General features: G+C 36.9%; 1 protein-coding gene across 8 annotated transcripts in view; it reads right to left on the bottom strand.

Annotated features, from left to right (window-relative positions):
* Positions 1 to 1,323: 1,323 nt before the first annotated feature.
* The window catches only part of HMGCLL1 (3-hydroxy-3-methylglutaryl-CoA lyase like 1), a 144,965-nt gene continuing 126,150 nt past the window's right edge, over positions 1,324 to 20,138 (bottom strand). For 7 of the 8 annotated variants that reach the window (XR_016020302.1, XM_074333114.2, XM_074333111.2 and 4 more), the window contains 2 exons: positions 6,992 to 7,117; positions 1,324 to 2,613 (listed from right to left, as the gene is read on the bottom strand). Coding sequence is in view for 7 of the 8 variants with exons in the window: in XM_074333114.2 (XP_074189215.1) it covers positions 2,512 to 2,613; positions 6,992 to 7,117 (228 nt within the window). In the remaining variant the exon portion in view is untranslated. The remainder of the gene's footprint in view (positions 2,614 to 6,991; positions 7,118 to 20,138) is intronic. The other variant, XM_074333113.2, reaches the window with a different exon arrangement.

Genomic DNA, 20,138 nt, shown 5'->3' with positions numbered 1-20,138 from the left:
AGTACAGCTAAAATGGTATTCATTAAATGATACAGTGATCAGAATAAATAACATAAAAGGACATTCTAAATTTTCTCATAAAGTCATAGCCAGTTTCCATTTATTTGCTTTGTGAATTTTATGAATCCAAAATTTAGAAAATTTCTAGTTTTCAGTGACTCAGCCTTAAAGGCTTAAAGTCTATAGTAGGTCATCAACACATATAAAAATGATAAAACATATTACATATTCTAGAAAGGATATTTTCCTTGACTTATGGACAGATATTATAAAATATTATTTTGACATGTATTTCAATAAAGGCCATAATTGCTTTGCCGTTTCCAAGCCTTTCCCCAAGGCTAACCCTGGTAAGGGTTTGTGTGGCGGTAGGTTGTTTAGGTGAGTCTTGCAATGATTCCAAGGCTTCCTAGTTCGATGAAATATAGCTTTGGGGGGGATTCTGCCAATGGACTTCTGGAAGCTTTATGTGATTATGTGATTATGTAACCCCCCACCCACACCAAAAAAAAAAAAAAAAAAAAGGAAAAACAGAGAAGTAACTTTAAGCTAGCAGAGGGATTTAGGATGTTTGGGTGGAGACAGGATGACAGATAGCTGAAACACAAACTTTCTCATGGTGTGTGTGATTAGGAAGAATCAAAGTATTCTCAGAAATGAATCAATAGACTGATGTGTGTGCCGTGTAAGTGTGCACCAGGCTGCACCTGGGGTTTCTGACTGCTTGCTCTGTCTTTTAGAGAGTCTGTGGTTTTTATTTCAAAATAGCAAAGTTTTGCCCTTAGATGTTTCTATAAGCACTTTGCACCAACATATGCTTCTCCAAATATATCAGAATGGAAACTGTCACAGATCTGTAAGAGATAGGAAAACTCAGTCTCCTCAGAAAAGGGGGAGGTGTACATCCTGCTGTGCACAGTCAGGGCAGGTGTCCTATTACAGCCCCAGTGTGCAGGGCCTTCTTTGTGAAGGGAGATAGATGTACAGGGGCGACATAATTGGGACATCCATGAAGAGCTGCCATTTTTTTGTGTCCCTGCACTGCCTCCAACCCCAAATACTAACCCAAATGCAAAGAGTTGCTCAGTACTCTGGATGACAAACTCCTGCTCTACCAGCCATCACAACCCGATGAGTTGGTCTCCTCCATGGGAATATAGTTTGATTTTGTCAATTACCAATAATATGTTTGCCTCGTGATTCATATTATTATCTGTCTTTAAAGTTAACTTAGTGGTGATCAGTACTTTTCTTATTTCATTGAACTCCTTTTCATTTCAATGGTTTTGGTGAATACTTAATAGAAAGTCCACAATGCTCACATTCATATTTCAAGTTATATTCAAATTTATTCAAAGATAAGATCACCCAGTATTATTGGAGAAGTCTACATAAATAATAGAACTGATGTTTCAGACCAGCATGTAATAACATTGCCCCCATATGATTTGCATAGGTTACAGACATGTTTTTTTTAACATAGTTCTCTTGTTCCTCTTCTCAACTTGATATATTAATTTGTGCTATTTCTGGCCATGAATTCTAGTACAAAAGATAAAATTTCAGCCAGTTCAACTTTAAAAATAACCATAAAAAAGTCAACAAAAAATGTGATTTAATTAAACCACCCTGAATCAATGAAAAAAAGTTTATTTTATGAATTAAAAATTGGATTAATATTCTTAGGTTCACAAGGACATTTCACTGAGCAATTTGGAAGTGACCTGAAAATTACAAACGTGGATTATGGCACATGTATCAATCTATCCTCATCACTGCAATTTAGACATCCAGATGGAAGTTGTGCCTTCTATTTCTCCATAGTTGAGTAACACCATGCTGGTTTTTACTATAACTGATGAAAGGAAAAGTATGGTAAACTGGAAGCATGTAACAAACATGGGAGGTCGTAATGTTTCCAGGATATGGCGTCTTGCCATTGACCACAGCCTTTTGGAACAAGATAAAGTCACTGAAATAGTTAACAGATGTTAGCCATACTTGAAATGTAAAAGTTCTATTGCTAAAAATTACGTAGGTTCAGATGGCGATTTGGCGCTTGGTCCATAATTTAACTGACTTGGCAAATGGAAAGTTGAGATCCAGAGGCATATACATAATATCAAGGCCACACACTTTGCACACTATGCAGGAACTCATAAGCCAGCTTGATTAAGTATTAACACAGCATTTGATACTTAGGGAAATCTGAAGTCAATTTTCACGTCTACTAAATTAAGAAGTTATTTCTATAACTGCAAAAGAGTAGACTTTTCTCCATGTTCAAAAGCATGTCTACAAATTTTATTATTTAGCTTCAGCTTGCAATTTACCTTATGGCTGGTATTTCTGTTGACTTCAAAATGTATCCAATAATATTAAAAGTATCTATTTTTTCCCCATTTTTGTCTATAACTTCACATTTCAGAACAAATTGACAGTAATGATTTTCAGATGAATATCTGTAGCTGAAATGAATCTTCTCATCCTTAAGTCACAAATTCATTCAAGTCAAGCATTGAAGGAGGCTTGTGCTACTTTAGAGTTTGTGGTTTTATTCACAGCTTTGCAAATAAAGTTACCAGCTTCCATCACTTTGTAAAGATTCACACCCTGGTAAGAGAAAGAAGGGATAGCAGGAGAGAAGAGGGATTAGGGAGAAAGAGGACAAAATAGATCTTTTGTAATTTTATTAGTAGTCACTTGACCATTTAAAATTAGTAAACAAAATATTGCTCACTATTGATTTTGGGGCAACTTTGGTTTTCATGAACAATATAAGTAAACATTTTAGATTTTTCTGCTTTATTAAAACCTGTCTTAAATTTGACCCTTGTATAAAACCACAGGCTAGCCACACCTGAATAAATCAGCATAATTCAGTCAGGTTTGGTACCTAAACTCTAGGAAGGACAAAAAAAATTAGAGCAATCTACAAAGTATCAGTGAAAGCCAACTAGAATGATAATGGTTTGGAGAAGTTTTTTTTGGGGGGACGGGGCGGTGGTGGAATACCTTTTTACTAAATAAAAAAATAAACTTGATAAAGCTATAGGAAATACAGGAAAGTTGAATATATATATATATATATATATATATATATATATATATATACACACATACACATACACACACACACACATATATATATACACACATATATATATGTGTATATATGCATATATATATATTCAACCATACACAGAAACACCATTACTGGTATCATACTGAAGGAGGTAGCTGTAGGTCAAATAAAATGAAGTAGCATTAGTAAACATCTGGAAGTTATTTGCCTGAGACTGTACTGTCTGTAAGCATAAATAGGATCAACAAAGGCTTAGGTAAATCCATGGATGACAGATAGGTAGTTGGGTATAAAGGCCAAGTTCAAGGCTAGGAGTAACAAAAGGTCACTATGGAGGTCTCCACCCAGCATCTTTCACTGTCACTGAGGGAGGAAGAGCATTAGGTGGAGTAATCAGAGATTTGCACCCAAATAGCATTATATAACTCCTCAACATGGACTAGAAACAATATGGAAATAAAATTGAACAGATTCAGCATTCCTTGCTATTAAGGAGTAGTTCTTAATATTTTTGTAAATCTGTCATTTTCTTAAAATAGACAAGTATAAATACTCATAGGGGCTTTTTATAACATGCATCATAAAGAGATCATCATTCTAATATAACCAATTACTTCTCTCTAGATACTTATAACACTGTTTTCTTTGTGGTTTACTTCTCTATAATTAAGAAGGATCAAGACAAGTATTTTGTAAAATGACACCTAAATGATTTTCATTATTTCTTTTTATTATAAACTTGTTCTTAGGGTACTAACACTTGCTTTGTTTTGAGAAATTTGGTTTTGTCATGGTAATGGCTTTAGGTGAACTATCTGGCACATTTTAGTTTAACATCCTTAATCTAGTGAGATTTAAATTTTGTAAATAATTATCTACACCTGTCTTTCATTTCTGAATTATATTCAGCAAGAAATCACAGGAAGATTATAGTCCCCAACATTCTTTGCATTCCAAGAATTCCATTTGTAACAATTAAGTAGTGGAATATCATACCAAAGAAGAAACGGTGGCCTTTCTCCACCATTTTATTTAATGACCAGATATCATTATAAAATAACACTGCATTTATTCTTTTTTAAAACATTTCTTTTATTAAAAATTATAGCTAGCATACAATCTTATGTTAGTTTCAGGTGTACACCATAATTATTCAACATTTATATACTTAAAGAAGTGATCACCATCTTGGATCTCCCTATGAAGCTGCTTTTTAAGATTACCAGTTGAATCTCAGCGATATTGTGGGTTTGGTTTCAGGTCACTGCAATAAAGTGAGCTGTAATCTTTTCACAGGTGGAGGGTCTTGCCTTCAGTGTGTAAAACTCACAACATACTGAATGTTGACATTCATCCTATCTCTTCATGTTCAGCCAAGGGAATTTATTAGTCTTGCATTACTAAGGATGATGACCAGGCCCCTGTTAGTTGTTCACAGGTCTCTCAGTCAGCTTCATGCTACGTGAATGCGGGTGGGCTGCTCCTGTCTTCTTTATGCCGACTTCTATGCACAGTGTCGGCCACATAGTGAACAATTAAGCCTTAATGAATCGACTTGTGGAATATATCTGAGAAATCTTGTACTTTAAACTTCATTGTACTTGAAAGGTTCCCATTCTAAAGAGAAACATTTCTTCTGCCAGGAGCTTTTGACCTTGGCTGCCCACTGCATTTTTTCTTAAATCATTTGTCGGGTGCTTAAATATGTCTCATGTACTATAGTATGTTCTGGGGGTTTCAAGAATCTCATGTAGAATATGGTCTGTCCTCAGGGTGCTTATAGTCAAGCAGGGGATATGGACCCCCTAAACAAAAAAATCCTGTACTGTTATACTTAAAGTCATGGATAGAGATGATTATGAGGGCCAAGATGTGGGGCAATCTACTCACTGAGTGATGGGCAATGGAGAGGAATGTGCCAAGGAAGGGTGCCAGGGAAGGTAAATACTAACCCATGATTATGAGCCATTGAGAAGAAGGAGTGATGAGGCACTGTAGGCAAAGAGCAGTACAAGACATCTGGATATACCATAGTATATGTGGAGAACAATGGGCAGAAATGAGCAGAAACGTATAACAGGCCTTACTAGGTGATAGAGCACAGCCTCACTTTTCAGGAAATGAGAATCCACTAACATGAGTACTCAAGCAGAAGCAAGGCATATTCATATTTGCATTTTATATAAAATTCTCTGATGGTAGCATGGAGGGTATAAATTTAAAGGCAAGTTTGAAGGCAGCAGAACAGTGTGGAAAATTAATACCCAGGAAAGAGACAAGGACTTGTGCTGATGTGGTTACAGCAAGGTTAGTAAGAAAGGAAAAAACAGCTGACATATTTTAGAAGCCAAATTAGTGACTCTTGGTCATTTATTGGGCATGGGAGCCATAGTGACACCAGATTCCACAGAGACGCTTGGCTTGTTAGTGTGGGCAACTGGTTGAATGGTAGCTGCTACTCAACCTAACAGTCCTCCTTGAATTGTAAAAATTTTAGGAATGGAGACGTGGCTTATTTGCATTTGGACCACCAACTTACAGAACATGACTTGACTCATATTAAGCATCAGGTGATTTCAATTCAGTTGTCTAAATCTCCAAGAAAAGATCTATTTCTCTTCAGTTTCTGTCATGGCCATGCATTTCTAGTAGAAACGATTAAGCTACTTTGTAAGTGAAACAATATTTATTCCTAATCAGAGAAGACAGCCAATAGCTTTTGGTGTTTGTAAGCAATTTGGTGTTTAGTGCCATATGAAATCAATGAATGTTACTGAGCATCCCTATGAAACAGGCAGGAAGTATGAATAAGCTGTAATAATTGCTCTCTGGCTGTAGGGGGAGCTAGACACAGAAATAAGATCATTATAAGATCATCACCTTTGGTTTAGAGGTTGAGTCACAGAGGGTAGCATGGAAGCAATCAGGAGAGGAACCCAACAATGTGGGACTGGGGGATAGACAGGAAGAAGCTAGAAGGAGAGTTTTTGAGGATGGTGGTGCCTCCAAGTGAAATCCAGTATGAGGAGGAAGGCCATTTTAAGTGATAGTGAAAGCATGAGTGAGGGGCAGAGGTGAGAAATAGAATGATGCAGAAATGGAGACTGCAGGCATGTTTGGTGTTTTGCAGGAGCAATATAAGTAGAGTGAGAAAAGAGGAGAGATGGGAGATAAAAAGAGATGGAAAATTCCATTTTTAAATTCAGATGATGTTTTTACATCTCAGAAAACATTTTGAACTTCTAATCATCTGAACAGTTTTCTTGCCTTTTATATTTTCCCCCTAAAAAAAGTCTGCCTTATATACGAATAAGTCATGTTAACAAGCATGTGGCAAAACAAGGTGCTGATTTTGATGCATGTTATTATAGGGCATGTGATGTTTCAGGTACCACTTGTAAAGAGACTATTCTTGTTGTCCAGTATCTTATATGCTTACTATGATTAAGCTCTGATCTTCCACTGACTATTTTAAAAGTGTCCTGGGCTCTTTTCCAGAACCCTTACTTGTCACTGTGAGAAAATCAAGATGTCTATTTCTCCCAAGGAAAACATCCATAAAAAAAAGAAAACTGAGAAAACAATAATCATAACAGGAAAGACACAGGCTCTAACTCACAAAGTGTGTGAAATCAAATCAGATAAGACATAAAAAAAAGTACTTGGAGGTCAGGCAGCATTATAAAAATGTGAAATGGTAGCATTACTGGTGATTGAACTATAGCAGTAAGTTACTTTACAAAGTTTCCCAAAGAATTTGTATTGTTATTTTCCCACTGTGGATTTTAGTAAATAGCAAAAATGCAGTAAAACTTTGACCTTAAAATTGCTTCCCAAATCGAAAACACATTCCAATTTGGATATGGAAAGAATTCATGAATATTAAAATATGTAAAACTAACTTACTGTATTGAGCCCCAGGCCGTTAAGCATATATATCAAATCCTCAGTGGCTACATTTCCAGAAGCACCTTTTGCATAAGGGCAGCCACCTAATCCTGATACTGCAGAGTCCACCACGTTAATCCCCATCTGAAAAACAAAACACCCAGGCCTTGTATATTTATATTATGTAAATTGCTGCATTTGTATTTAACCTGTTACAAAGAGCAATGTAGCAAAAATCTGAACCCGTTATCCAAACATTCTGCTGCTAGAGCACTCCTTGGGGTGCTGATTTCTCTTCTGATTAATCTCATAGTTTAGTCTAACAAACTCTGCTAAGAATCTTAGGAACCAGGATAATCTTAGATCAACATTAAGATGGTGTTTTCATTGATAACAGCACAACTGTAGGGGGTGAAGCTTGCAACAAGATTAGTTCATACCTAGGTGTTTTATATATATATATATATATATATATATATATATATATATATATATACACACACACACACACACACACACATAAATCTTAAGCTTTATCTAAAAGCATTATATAAACAACATGAAATATTTCTACCATGCCAACTCAAAATCAAGGCACCCTACAAGACTGGTGGTGGTGGTGGTGGTGGTAGGGTCACCATCTTTGAAAGAGGATTTTTGTGGGCTCAATTCACCCAGTCTTAATTAAGCCATTATTTTATACACAAAACCCTGCTACTTTGGGAGAAGTAGAGAAATATTTAAGGGGCAAGACATTTACCACTAATAATAGCACCAGCTCACATTTATTAGGTGCTGGCTATTATTCTTAACATCCTATGAGAATTAACTCACAATCCTCACAAAAATCCATAAGGTAGACGCTCTTTTCTAATCCCCAAATCACAGCTAAAGAAACTCAAGTACAGAGAGATCACATATTTTGCACAAGGTTATCTCTGTCCCCAGAATATGCACACTCTGTTGTGATCTGTGGCCTCTAGAAACATTCAAGTTGGTACGTGTTATGTGTTTGGGGACATCAGAGGTGGAGGGGATCTGTGTGTGCTGAAATTATTGTGGAAGACAAGAGCACAACTGGATCTGGAAAGGGCCATGAAGATCAGATGTGAATAACAGGAGAAGAGAAGCAAGCATGTCATTCCTCTGTGAAAGGTGATAACCAGGTAATCGGAAGCTACCAGGAGGCCATATCTGATTCTTCACTCTTGGGCACTGAAGAAAAAGTAACATGACCTCATATAAAATGAAAGGACCGGAAAGCAGAACTCTAGGCCAACCTGCTAGATTAGCAGTCTCCGTCACAGAATCAGAATCCCCATCCTCAGAATGCTAGATCACCAGAGTTTCTGACTCAGGAGGTATTGGCTGGGACACGAATTTTTAACAAGATCTCAGATGCTGCTTTTGTTGCTTCTCTGGGAATCACTCTTTCTTTTTTGTTTTTTACATAAACTTTTTATTTTAGAGTAGTTTTAGATTTTCAGAAAATTTGTTAAGATGGTAAAGCTCATTCCCATATATTTTGCACTCAGTTTCCCTATTGTTAACGTCTTACAAGTATACTTGTAGTTGTCGCAACTAATGAACAAATATCAATATGTTATTATTAACTAATGCCTATATATTACTGAGATTTCCTTAGTTTGTAACCTAATGTCCTTTCTGTTCCTAATGTCCTGTCTGTTCCAGAAACTCATTTAGGATACCACATTCATTTAGTACTCTTGTCTCCTTAGATTCCTCTGGGCTGTGACAGTTTCTCAGACGTTGTCTTTGTTGCATCAACAGTTTTGAGTAGTTCTTTTCACATATTTTGTACAGTGTCCTTCAATATGGGATTGTCTGATTTTTTTTTTTTTTAAACCTTATGGTTAGACTGGAGTTCTGGAGTTTTGTGAGGAAGACTACAGAAGTGAAGTGGCATTCTTAATACATCCTATCAAGGGTACTGAGATATTAGGATTTATAAGAAATATATATTTGGTCATTCAGCTGACCAAAGCATATTCTCATATTTGGTCTTACATGGTTGCTGGCTCAGAGATCCTAAAACCCTTGGAATATTCTAAGTGATGAGAGCTATAAAGGTGTTAATGAGGTGACAATGAGGTGACCTTTGGACCTCACCTAAGGATGAGGGCTGGTTGTTGTCATGGACCCACCATGTGATTGTAGGATTGGAACTTTCAGTCCCACTCCTGACCTCTAGGTTGGAGAGAGAGGCTGGAGGTTAAAATTTATTGTCAATGGCCAATGCTTTAATCATTTTTATGTAATGAAGCCTCCATAGAAACCCAAAAGGACAGGGTTTGGGAGCTTCCAAATTGGTGAACAGGTGCAGGTGCTGAGAGATGATGTGCCTGGAGGGACCACGTAAGCTCTGAGCCCCTTCCCCATACCTTGCCCTGTGCATCTCTTCCATCTGGCTGTTCCTGAGTGATATCCTTTTATAATAAACTGGTAATCTAGCAAGTAAAATGTTTCTCTGAGTTCTGCAAGTGCACTAGCAAATTAACTGAACCCAAGAAGCAGGTTGTGATTTATAGCCAGTTGGTCAAAAGTATGGGGAACAACCTGGACTTGTGACTGATGTCTGAAGTCCAAGGAGGGGATTGTGGGAACCTCTAATCTGTATCCTGCTGGTTAGAACGCCGACAATAACTTGGGCTTACAACTGGCATCTGAAGGCAGGGAATGCAGTCTTATAGGACTGGACACTTAACTTATGGGATCTGATGCTATCTCTGGGTGGATAGTGTCAGAATTGAATTGAATGGCAGAACACCAGCTGGTGTCTGAAGAATTGCTTGTTGGTGTGGGGAAACCTCCCTCCCCTACACATTGGCACATGCTATCAAAACGGTTTATGACTGATGATAGTAGCCTTTATCACCTGACTGAGGTAGTGTTTGCCAGGTTGCTGTGCTATAAAGCCACCAATCCATACTTTCTATACAGTACTCTCTGGAAAAAAAGTTGCTATGTATAGCTCACACTTAAGGAGTGGAACATATCTTTATAAATTATTTGGAATTCTCCCCTATGGGAGATTTTTCTCATTCATTCATTCATTCATTCATTCATTCATTCATTCATTCAAACATTTGTTTATACCAGTAGGGATTCACAGGTATTTTTCACTTTGAGTTATAATCAAATAGTACTTTATGTATTTTGTTGCTCATGTTGTTTGAGATTTGGTTATTTGGAGCTCTTTCAGTTGGCTCCATTTTTCTTTGACAAGCCAAGGGAACCATGTTTTTTAAACCACTCTTCTAGTTTTTCCTTTGTGAAACTTAAGAGGATGTTTATCAAGGTTCACAAAGGCAGAACCATAGTCCAAAAGCAAGTTCACAAATATAATCTGTTTGCCTCTGCACCTCCCTGTCTCCAATTCTACTCCTCAACATAGGAAGGTCTCAATAGCTCTTCTTCCATTACCACAACCTCTTTCAAATCATGATCTGAAAGCTCAATCATATTTAGGTGTTAACAACTGACTGACTAATGTACTGATTCATTTAGGACAATCTATCTTCATTTGTTGTGAATCAAAATAGCAAGTATAAGAAATTATGCTCTAGGAGTAAAATCTGTGGTATTGTCCAGCAGTTGGGAAAAACAAATGTTGAGATGCTGGCTCATCTCTGGGAGTCTGCCATGACAACAAATAGGCAGAGAAATTCTTTACTTACAGGCTAAAATCAATCAGTTCAGTAGAATTGAATGCATCCTTCACGAAGACAAAAGTTTTAGTGGCTCTCATGCCTGGCTACCTATTATAATCACCTTGGAAATCTTTTAAAACTAACACGCAAGGTTCTCTCCAAACCAATGAAATCACAATCTCTGGGAATGTGGTCAGGCATCGGTATTTCTTTATAGTTCCCCCTGATGATTCTTATGTGTAACTAGGTGTGGGAACCCCTGAGGCAGAGCTTCTCATCCATCTCATCCTTTATCAATCTTGGGTTTGAGTCAACTTTAATTTTAAAGAAGCTCTGTACCCTTGGGCAGCAAACAATTAACCATGACTGGTCACCCTTTCAAGGAAACCAGGTTTTCAAAGAACATAAAACAGTATGAGGTAGCAAACTCAGCAGTACCAGCACCACTGGTGAAAGATGGCTTCAGCCCAGCAAGAGGGCTGATTAAGTCTTGGGGTCTGGAATCCACAGATCATGTTCTCTTTCCCACTACTGAGGATTAAAAACCTGCAAACACAAAACTACAGAAGAGACACAATCGTTGCTTTCTCAAAAGAATGCAATCTTAATTGGCCTTTTGGGAGACAGTGAAAAAAAACAAAAGTCACTCTTACTTTGTAACTAAAGGCCCATGTGACCTAATGAATGGGTAACATGGAAGGTGATTCATAATAAGGGAAATCAGAGTCACAAGAGAGAAACAATAAATAACCAATGTAAAAATAGAGCAAACAACAAGTGAAGGTAGGAAGACGCATTCAATCTCACATTAAATCAAAGACTGTGAGAGAAAACTAAAACACTGTAATATTTTACACTTTCAGACAAAGATTGTTAGCCATGAAACAAGTATACAGTAACAGAATGTGAGAAAGAAAACTATAACTTCAGCAATATGGACAAATCTCACAAACAAAAGGTTGTATGCAAGAAGTCAGGCGCACAACCTGACTTTTATGATATTATACTATATTAGACCAGGTCTTATATTAATTTTTGCTCCAAAGACGCAGTAGAGCTGATTGTCCGGCTAGGTCTTATTTTCAGGGAAAGATGGTAATATGCTCTTATTTCTAAACAAGCTGCTTTAGAAATTTTTAATCATAGTCATCTAAGAAACTTTATTTTACTTCGTATGTTTTCTCTGCATTTCTTCCCTATCCCATTAGAAATGATAGGTAATATGATGTAAACAAGTTCTTAACAGAGTGAGATTTTTTCTCTTTATCTTTATGGCAAGTAGAGGGGACATGTTTGTACTTTATTGTTGAAATCACGGTATTAACAGTAAATGGCATTATATGTACTATAACATCATATGTTTGAAAATAACTGATGAGCTACTTAGCTGATTTTTATCATACAAAAGAGTATCTGCATTAAAAGATTATTCTTAGAAAGATATTCCTTTTCTTACCTCTCCAAACATAAAGCCCTACTTTCAGGTTCCTGGTGTGTGTGTGTGTGTGTGTTTTCACACAAGCACCAGGGGTGTAATGCACCATATAATGAAGGAAACGTACATCTTTAGATGAGTAACCACAAGGTGGCAATGTAGCACCAAAATCCACCAAGTTAAAGTGGAGCATGTACAAGCCCACTGTGTACCAGCCCAAGAAAATGGCAAACACGTAAATAAATAGCTTTATATAATTCAAATACTTTTCCTTTAAAATAAGGAAACTTTTACTAATGATGTATATATAACACAAACTGTCATTCAATGTATTCAGTATATACATTTTTTATTCTTCCTTTAACTTGAAATGTGTTCAAGTGTGTTCTACATGCCACAGACTTGGAATATATACAAAGTCCTATAGCTCATGAAGTTAAACATTAGAAATTAAAATTACTATATATTTTGTCTGTCACTGAGAAGTAGCTTACTATAATATCAAACGAGAAACAATTCTCTTTAGAGCTCAGAGAACTAATTTTACCTAAAACAAAATAAACCCCAAACTCAATGGATTGAGGTGTCCTTGACTCCCACTCTTCTCAAAGCTCATGATTAAAGCTATTAAACTATTAACCCAGGCTATGATAAACCTGGTGAGCTTGCTTATGTATGCTCCGTCTGCTTGAGTTCTCCAGATATGTGTTTGGTCTTGAGGGCTGAGGATAATGGATAAAATATTAATGGCCACTATTTCTGGAAAATGGAAAATTGGCTATAGACAGATCATGGTCTATCACTCTGTACTACAAATTTAGGTGAGTTCTGAGGAGTATTAATTTAGTATGATTCTTATAGATGCCCAGACTAGACTGATACGCTAACTAAAAGTACCATCTTGACTTTTTTGGTGCTGTAAGATCTTATTATTTCCCAAACAAAGCTGAGAAATACAATAAGAGGAGTCAAATAAATTATTTTGCAAAACTTATAATTTACATATTCACAATTTCAAAATATTTAATGAAATCTAACATTTTAGGTATTGAGAATAAAAAAGTCTCAAAGAACACATAAAATTTTGATGTTATCTTTGGAAATGACAGCTATTTTACCCTCTATGACCAAATTTTTCTTTAAAAATCTGTAATAGTGTTAGATTTAATTACAACAAGAAGTTTTTTGATAGCAGACAATATTCATCTCTGAATTTCAGTTACTCAGGGGAAAGTCAAATATTAATGTAGGATAAAATATTAAAAATAAACTTATTTTTCTAGTATCTTTCTCTTCAACGTGTTCCTCATAATCAATATACCCTCCAACAGAGGACTGAAATTATCCATACATGAGGTACTGCTTCTCCTCCAGTGGCCAGGCCAGATATCACTAATGGGTCACAGAACTCTTGCCGATAAGCCCAGATCTTGCCTTGAGATGCTTCTCAACCAGCAGTGTAAATAGTTGCTATATATTGAGTTATGGGTCCACCTGAGAAAAAGCCCTATCTGCTGTCAAGTGAACATAATATGCTATGTAAGCCACGGATAATGAACAGTTAGCATATATGGATAAAGCCCAGTGTTTTAATAAGCTGAAGTGTATACCAGAATTGTCATATAAATAATGATAGGCATATAGATTGCTACTGGGAGATGAGTAAACTAATGATGATTGATTATTAATATTTTCATACAACAGCTTTCATCTTAGAAAAGGTTTTCTACATGTTTCAATCCTCTTTGCCTCACCACATTCAGTGAGACAGATTATATTCTTACCTTCATTTAACATACTTCAAATCAAATTGAGATAGAGATGGGAATGTGTATATAGGGAGTAGTAAGAAGGTAGAGAAAACAAGTAGAAAGGAAATTCTCCCTTTCAGTTAAGACTGAGAAAATATTAGCGAACATTTAGTGAATGCTTATTTTGTCACAGATATTGCACCATATGTTTCACATATGATAAAACCCCACAAAATCAATGTGAGATGAGTAGTAACACATGCCTGTTTTACTGATGAGAAAACTGAAGCTGAGAGAAAGCAAGTGGTATTTCCTGCTTCATACAGTGAGTGTGACACAGAGGAAGAATGCAAACCCAAGCCTAACAACTGTAGGCTACTGTCCAATATTAATAATTAACATTTAATAAGCACTGACTACATGCCAGGTACATTGCTAAACATGTAAAAGACAGAGGCACAGAGTCATGTTAAAGGAACGATGAGACTCTGAAGCTTCTGAAGACAATAAGTGATCCATCTTCTCAGAAACATAGTAATTGAGTTCATCTGTTGAGAGTCATGTATAGAGTTGATCATTTTCTAGCTCCCTCACACTTGCTTCTCTTAGACCAAGCTTTATCCTGCTCTCACAATACTCTTCAATGTGTGCAAAAAGAGAGATGGATAGAAATAATTGTCATGGGGATAAGTAGGAGGAAGAACGGGGCATAGATCAATAAACAACATTTGTAAACAAAAATGCTGTACCTATAAAGGTGTAAGTCAGCATGTATTTTTCATAAAAATCTTCAAATCACAGATTTTTTACCACCAGATAATTTAGTTAAAATAGCTGATATGATTGATTGATTTTAGGCTTAAAGGAAACTAAGTCCCAGAGCTTTTAGGGGGTTACCAAAAGTCACAAAGTCTGTAGTTGTAGAGATGGAGCTAGAACTCAGCCCTTCATGTTTCTGTAATTTCACTGGTAGGAGGTAAGTGATTTCCAGTTCCAAAATATTAGTTGGAAGCCTGCCTGATATTGTGAAAATATAACTAAATGTTAATAAACAAAAAACAAACAAACAAAACAACAAAATGTTTAAAAAATTAAAAACGCAGTGGTGCTGACAAAGAATTAATAGAGTTACCAATACTCACAAATCAGGGAGGGCTTGTGAGAGCAGGAAGACCAAAAAAAAAAAAAAAGAAAGAAGGAAAGCCAAAGCAGCAAGTAATATATTAGTTTCATTAGGTCAGAACTTCACTCTGTCTCACTCATCTACCCTCAGAATATGGCATAGTACCTAGACCATAACAAGTTATTCTTCCAATACTTTTGAAAGAACAATCAAACAAATGATATACGTAGAATAACAATGCATGCAATATCAAGACCTGTTGCCAGTATGTCCATACAGGATAATAACTGAACTTGATACAATTCAGTTGGAGTCACAGAACTTCATAATAAGGATACCAAAATAAATTAGACATTTCAGTGGATCACTATCAATATTTTGTTGTTGTTGTTTTGCTCCCTAAAACTTCTTCTCTTAGAAGTGCTTTTTCAAGAATAGAATACATGAACAAAATAATCAGAAAAAGTCTCAGAGATATAGAGGAAAAATTGAGGGTTGCTAGATGGGGGTGGAGTGAGCATAAGGGAGAAAGTGAGGGGATTAGAAAGCACAACTGGTAACCACAAGATTGCCACAGGGATGCGAAAGACAGTTTGGGGAATATAATGAATAATGTTGTAAAGATTTTATAGGGTATCCGATAGACACTTGTCTTATCAAGGAGACCACTTCATGGATGGTGTAGGTGCCTGATCACTGCAGTGTACACATGAAGCTGAAACTGAATACTAATGAATGTCAACTATAATTTAATATATACATATAGTCACAGGATATGGAGTACAGCATAAGGAATAGAGTCAGTGGAACTGTAACAGCTATATACGATGTCAGAGGGGTAGTAGATTGGGGGAGGGGAGTTATCACTTTGTGAAGGTTATATCTAACCAGTACATTGCTTTGTACACCTGAAACTAATAAGGAAAAAAAAAAGTGCCTTTTCATAAAGATGCGTTTCTGGAAACTGTTGTTAATTTGCTCAGTGACTCCTTATTAATTCTGGCTGCAGTTGACTGGACCTAAATTGGGTCAACCTAAATTGTCCTCTCCCAGAAGTTGGAGCAGAGACAAAGACAGAACCCATCATCTAAGAGGTGAGATAGACAGCATATGACTATCGACAAGCACTTTTGTTCCATTAGCAATAGGAGCAAAGAAATTCAGTCTGTAGGAAAAGGGAAAATGAAGCATAGTTTTATCAGAGAAATGCCACCTGAATTCCAGACAACTTTTCAGTCTTTCCTAAGGTCCAGCTTCATTTCCTCCCTACCTTTGCTTTTGAAATACCATTTAATGAGAGCTATGCCAGGTGCATTAAACCATATAATAATCCCAGGAAGTGGGTACTATTATATTATCATTTTTTATATGAGAAACTAAGCCACGGAATATTTAATACAACCATGCATAATGTTATATGTTTGGTAAGTGGTGAAAGCTGAGATTCAGAATCAGGTGGAAAGGCTTCTAAATCTCTGCTCTTGACTTTTGTGTATACTTCCTCTAAGAGGTTTCCATGCGACATCCCGGTATCCTTACAATAAAGTCTCCATTTGCTTAAGGTAGTTTGAGTTGGGTACTGTCACTTGAAAACAAAAAGTAGTAACTAACACATATTTAAGTTAATAACCTGGTTGAGAAGATATTAAAAAATACAGAGAAATATAATACAAAGTAGAATGGTAGCTACTATGAGAATTATAAACAAAGCTATTTAGAAATACCAATGAGACAGCTGTATTTTGTAGCAAAGCAAGGAAAGAAGGAAGGAAGGGCAGGATAAAACGGTGGATGAATAGTTGGCTCTGAATTGGGCCTTGAAGTTCTTGAAAAGTGAGGAATGGTGAGGGAAGGGATATTCTACAGAGAGGAAACAGATTGAGAAAAGACACATGTGATGAACAGGCCAAGGACATACTGAGATTTTTAAGACTTTTATTATTAGTAGTGTCGGGGTGTAAATAGAGTACAGCTCCTTATTATGGGAGGTCCTGAGTGCCTTTTGCAGGGTCTGAGCTTTGTTCTCTAAGAGATAAAGACCTATTTAACGTTTATGAATAATCATGCCATCATCAGCATATTGTTTTACTGAGTTTTCATTAGCAAGGGAACAATAAGTGAGATGATTAGAAGGTTGAAAAATACGTAAGTAGAAATACTAGTTAGAAAATGAGTGCAGTGCATCAAGTCGATGGTGATGAGTATTTAAAATGAAGGAAAAAATATTTTTAATAAATTTGAGATAAATGTATGAGGTAAAATAGTGTCTAAATGAATGAAGAATAATGGAAAAAGAGGTGTTATTAACAAAAGCATTGTGATTTCCAGTTTAACAACTAAGTGGAGGATGAGCTATTAACTAGAATGGAATGCAGAATAAACACTCGTAACAGGGAGAAGTTGCTTCCATGAAAATCATAAACATAGGAAACTGGATATTTAATACATGCTGTTTCTTAAAGCACCCCTGATTGTTCAAAACTAACGTGTGTTTTTTTTACTTTTTGTTTTTTTAAATCATACCCATTTCCACTTGCTCATCTGCATCTGGGGTGATTCCATGGCTAAAAATTCTTATAACCCAAAGAATTGGTCTCCACTGGGCAGTAAAATAATTTTAAAAGATATGACAGCATGCTTCTTGGGTCCCTGAGAAGAGTCCAAGGCTCCCCCTTTCTGCTGAGTCACAGGGTTGTGGTTGTGGGTAACAGGTGATAGGTTTAGGAGAACTCTAGAACACAGGAGACTGGTCCGGCTTCCAAAGTTGTGTCCTGGAGGGATGACAAGATCAAATGCTCCCATCCAGCTGGCTGAGATGTCATGGCAGCAAAGGTGAAGTGAGGTGTCTGGCAAGTGGGACTCAAGGCAGCCTCAGAGACACTAGGGCACTCAGACCTGGCATAGAAAGCATATAACAGTTTTCCATTTCCCCCAGTTTTGTTGAGAGAGCACAGGTTGGCATGTAGAACTAGAATCATGACCAGGAAGGTGCAGAGTATGGGCCAATCACCAGAGACCATGGTCAGGTCATCATCACAAGGACAGAAGCTGAACGGGCTGGAGAGGCCCATCTCAGGCGTGACAAGGGAGGACAACGAATGCCATAGACCAGGTAACCCTGGCCAATGGCAGAATGATACGGAAACTCCCTTCAAACTTAGCCCACTCATAGGAGCAAAAGAGGGACAAGAGAAACTTGAAACACTGTGTTTTAAATGAGAAATCACTTAGCTAATTAACACATGCATTCAGCAATTTATTAGGAGAGGATTAAGAGAGGATTATTTATTAGGGGCATTTAAACTGGAGGATTCATGAAACTGGACATTGTGCTATATTTACATAGACATAGAGTTTAAAATATCTTACAATGTTACATCACTGTGTATTACATCCTTATTGTTCATTTCAAATAGCTCAAATTCAACTTGATTTCTAAATGACTTACCAACGACCTTGCTTACTCTAGAGCCACCATTGATGAGAATATCTAACAAGATATTTATGGAAACATTGGTATTATTTTTTTTGTAAGCAGTGAGTACCACTTGAAAGAAGAGGGAAAGCTAAGTATACATGAAATCAGAATGGGTTTTTCTCCAGTTGAAGCCAGCTACTCAAAGAAGGTAGAAAAGCAAGAGTAGGTATCATTACTGTTAAATAAATAGGAGATAAAACAGGTTTTACTGCAAACCAACATATCTGGAAAACATGATATAATGAATGGTTGGGGCATTGTGGGTTTTTATCTTGGATAAGACTCAGAGGTAGATGATAGTTACATGGTCCACATGATTACGTGGTTAAAAAATGTAGACATATTCTGTATGATTCCAGAGGAAAACAGAAGAAGGTAGATTGTGCTTGATTATGAGGGATAACTCTCTAGCTGTCTGAACTTAAATGGGTTAGCTCTCAAAATAATGATCTCTTTGCCACTGAAAGTATTAAAAGATAATGTAAATCTACAATGATTGAAAAAAAAATCCCTTCTGCAGTGAGTGAAGTGGTTTGATGGCCTCTAGACGTTCTGTCATTCCAAAGGTGTTCTAAAAATGCATGTTGAATTTACTCTGCTCAGTAACACCTAATTCTGTCAAAACGTTATAAACATAGACAAATAAAATTAAAATATTAAAGGCTTCTGCTATTGTAGTTTGACGCCACACATTTCTGTGGTAGGTTGATTCCTTGGCCCCTGAACATATGACAGGTAAATTCTAAGCGAAGACAGAGTGACTTCTTGGGAAGGCAAATGCAATAAGCCTACACATGGCATACAACTGTAATGATGTCCAGTGCTCATAGCCAAGAAAAAGTCATATAAAACAGTTAAAAAAAAAAAAAAGAACACTTGAAGATTCTCCTGAAGGGTGCCAAACCCACACATATTTGGTATTCGTGGTAAGGCCGCCAAATACCACTAGGCTTACAAAAGCTTGCATATGACCTGTAACATAGTTTCAGTTTTGTTTTATTTTTTAACTTGAATACTTCCAAGTACGTAAAATTCAATGCCACCTGTACTTAAGAATCAAAATAGATAAGCAGATAGAAATCTTTAGATCTGAGTCCAGTTCAAGTGCTATTTCCCTCAGTGGCTAGATAACATTCGGAGGGGGGAAAATTACATATAGGATATGTAGGAAAATACACAAATATGAATCATGGAAAAAACCAGATTGACATGGGCAAATATCCAGTCTGAGCTAGAATACAAGTTAGGCTCCTCGACTCGCACAACAGAACAAGAGAGGTGCCATCTGCACCTCTGATTCCAAAAGACACGGTCCTGTGATAGTCAAGTGCCTGTTTGCTCTGAGAGGTTTTGCTTGCCAATCCCTTTTCTGCTCCTTATCACAGAGGACTGTAGGCTGCATTCACCAAATTCGTTATCAGCTGGACTCCTGCAGGGTTCAGCCAAGAGAAGGCTCTGATGGAGGAAGAAGCCAGAATATCTTCCCCTCCCTGCTTCAGGTGGTATCTCCAGCAAAGCCTGCATTTCCTCTCTGGCTCCAAATGCCCTCTGTTGACCACGGACAAGCCCACGTAGTTCGGGCCTCCTCCTGGTGACTCTGGATGTTGAGGTCCAGTAACACTGTCCTCTTCCTTTGTTCATTCAGGTTAGGGAGCTCACTGATGTTGCAGTGGTCGTTTCCTGCTGTTGCTAATCTCAGGAGTGTCT

The sequence above is a fragment of the Rhinolophus sinicus genome, chromosome 2 (assembly GCF_057876585.1).
Source record: "Rhinolophus sinicus isolate RSI-liver-muscle chromosome 2, RSI-T2T, whole genome shotgun sequence".
NCBI classification, from domain to species: Eukaryota; Metazoa; Chordata; class Mammalia; order Chiroptera; family Rhinolophidae; genus Rhinolophus; species Rhinolophus sinicus.
This window is presented reverse-complemented; position numbering and strand designations above follow the sequence as displayed.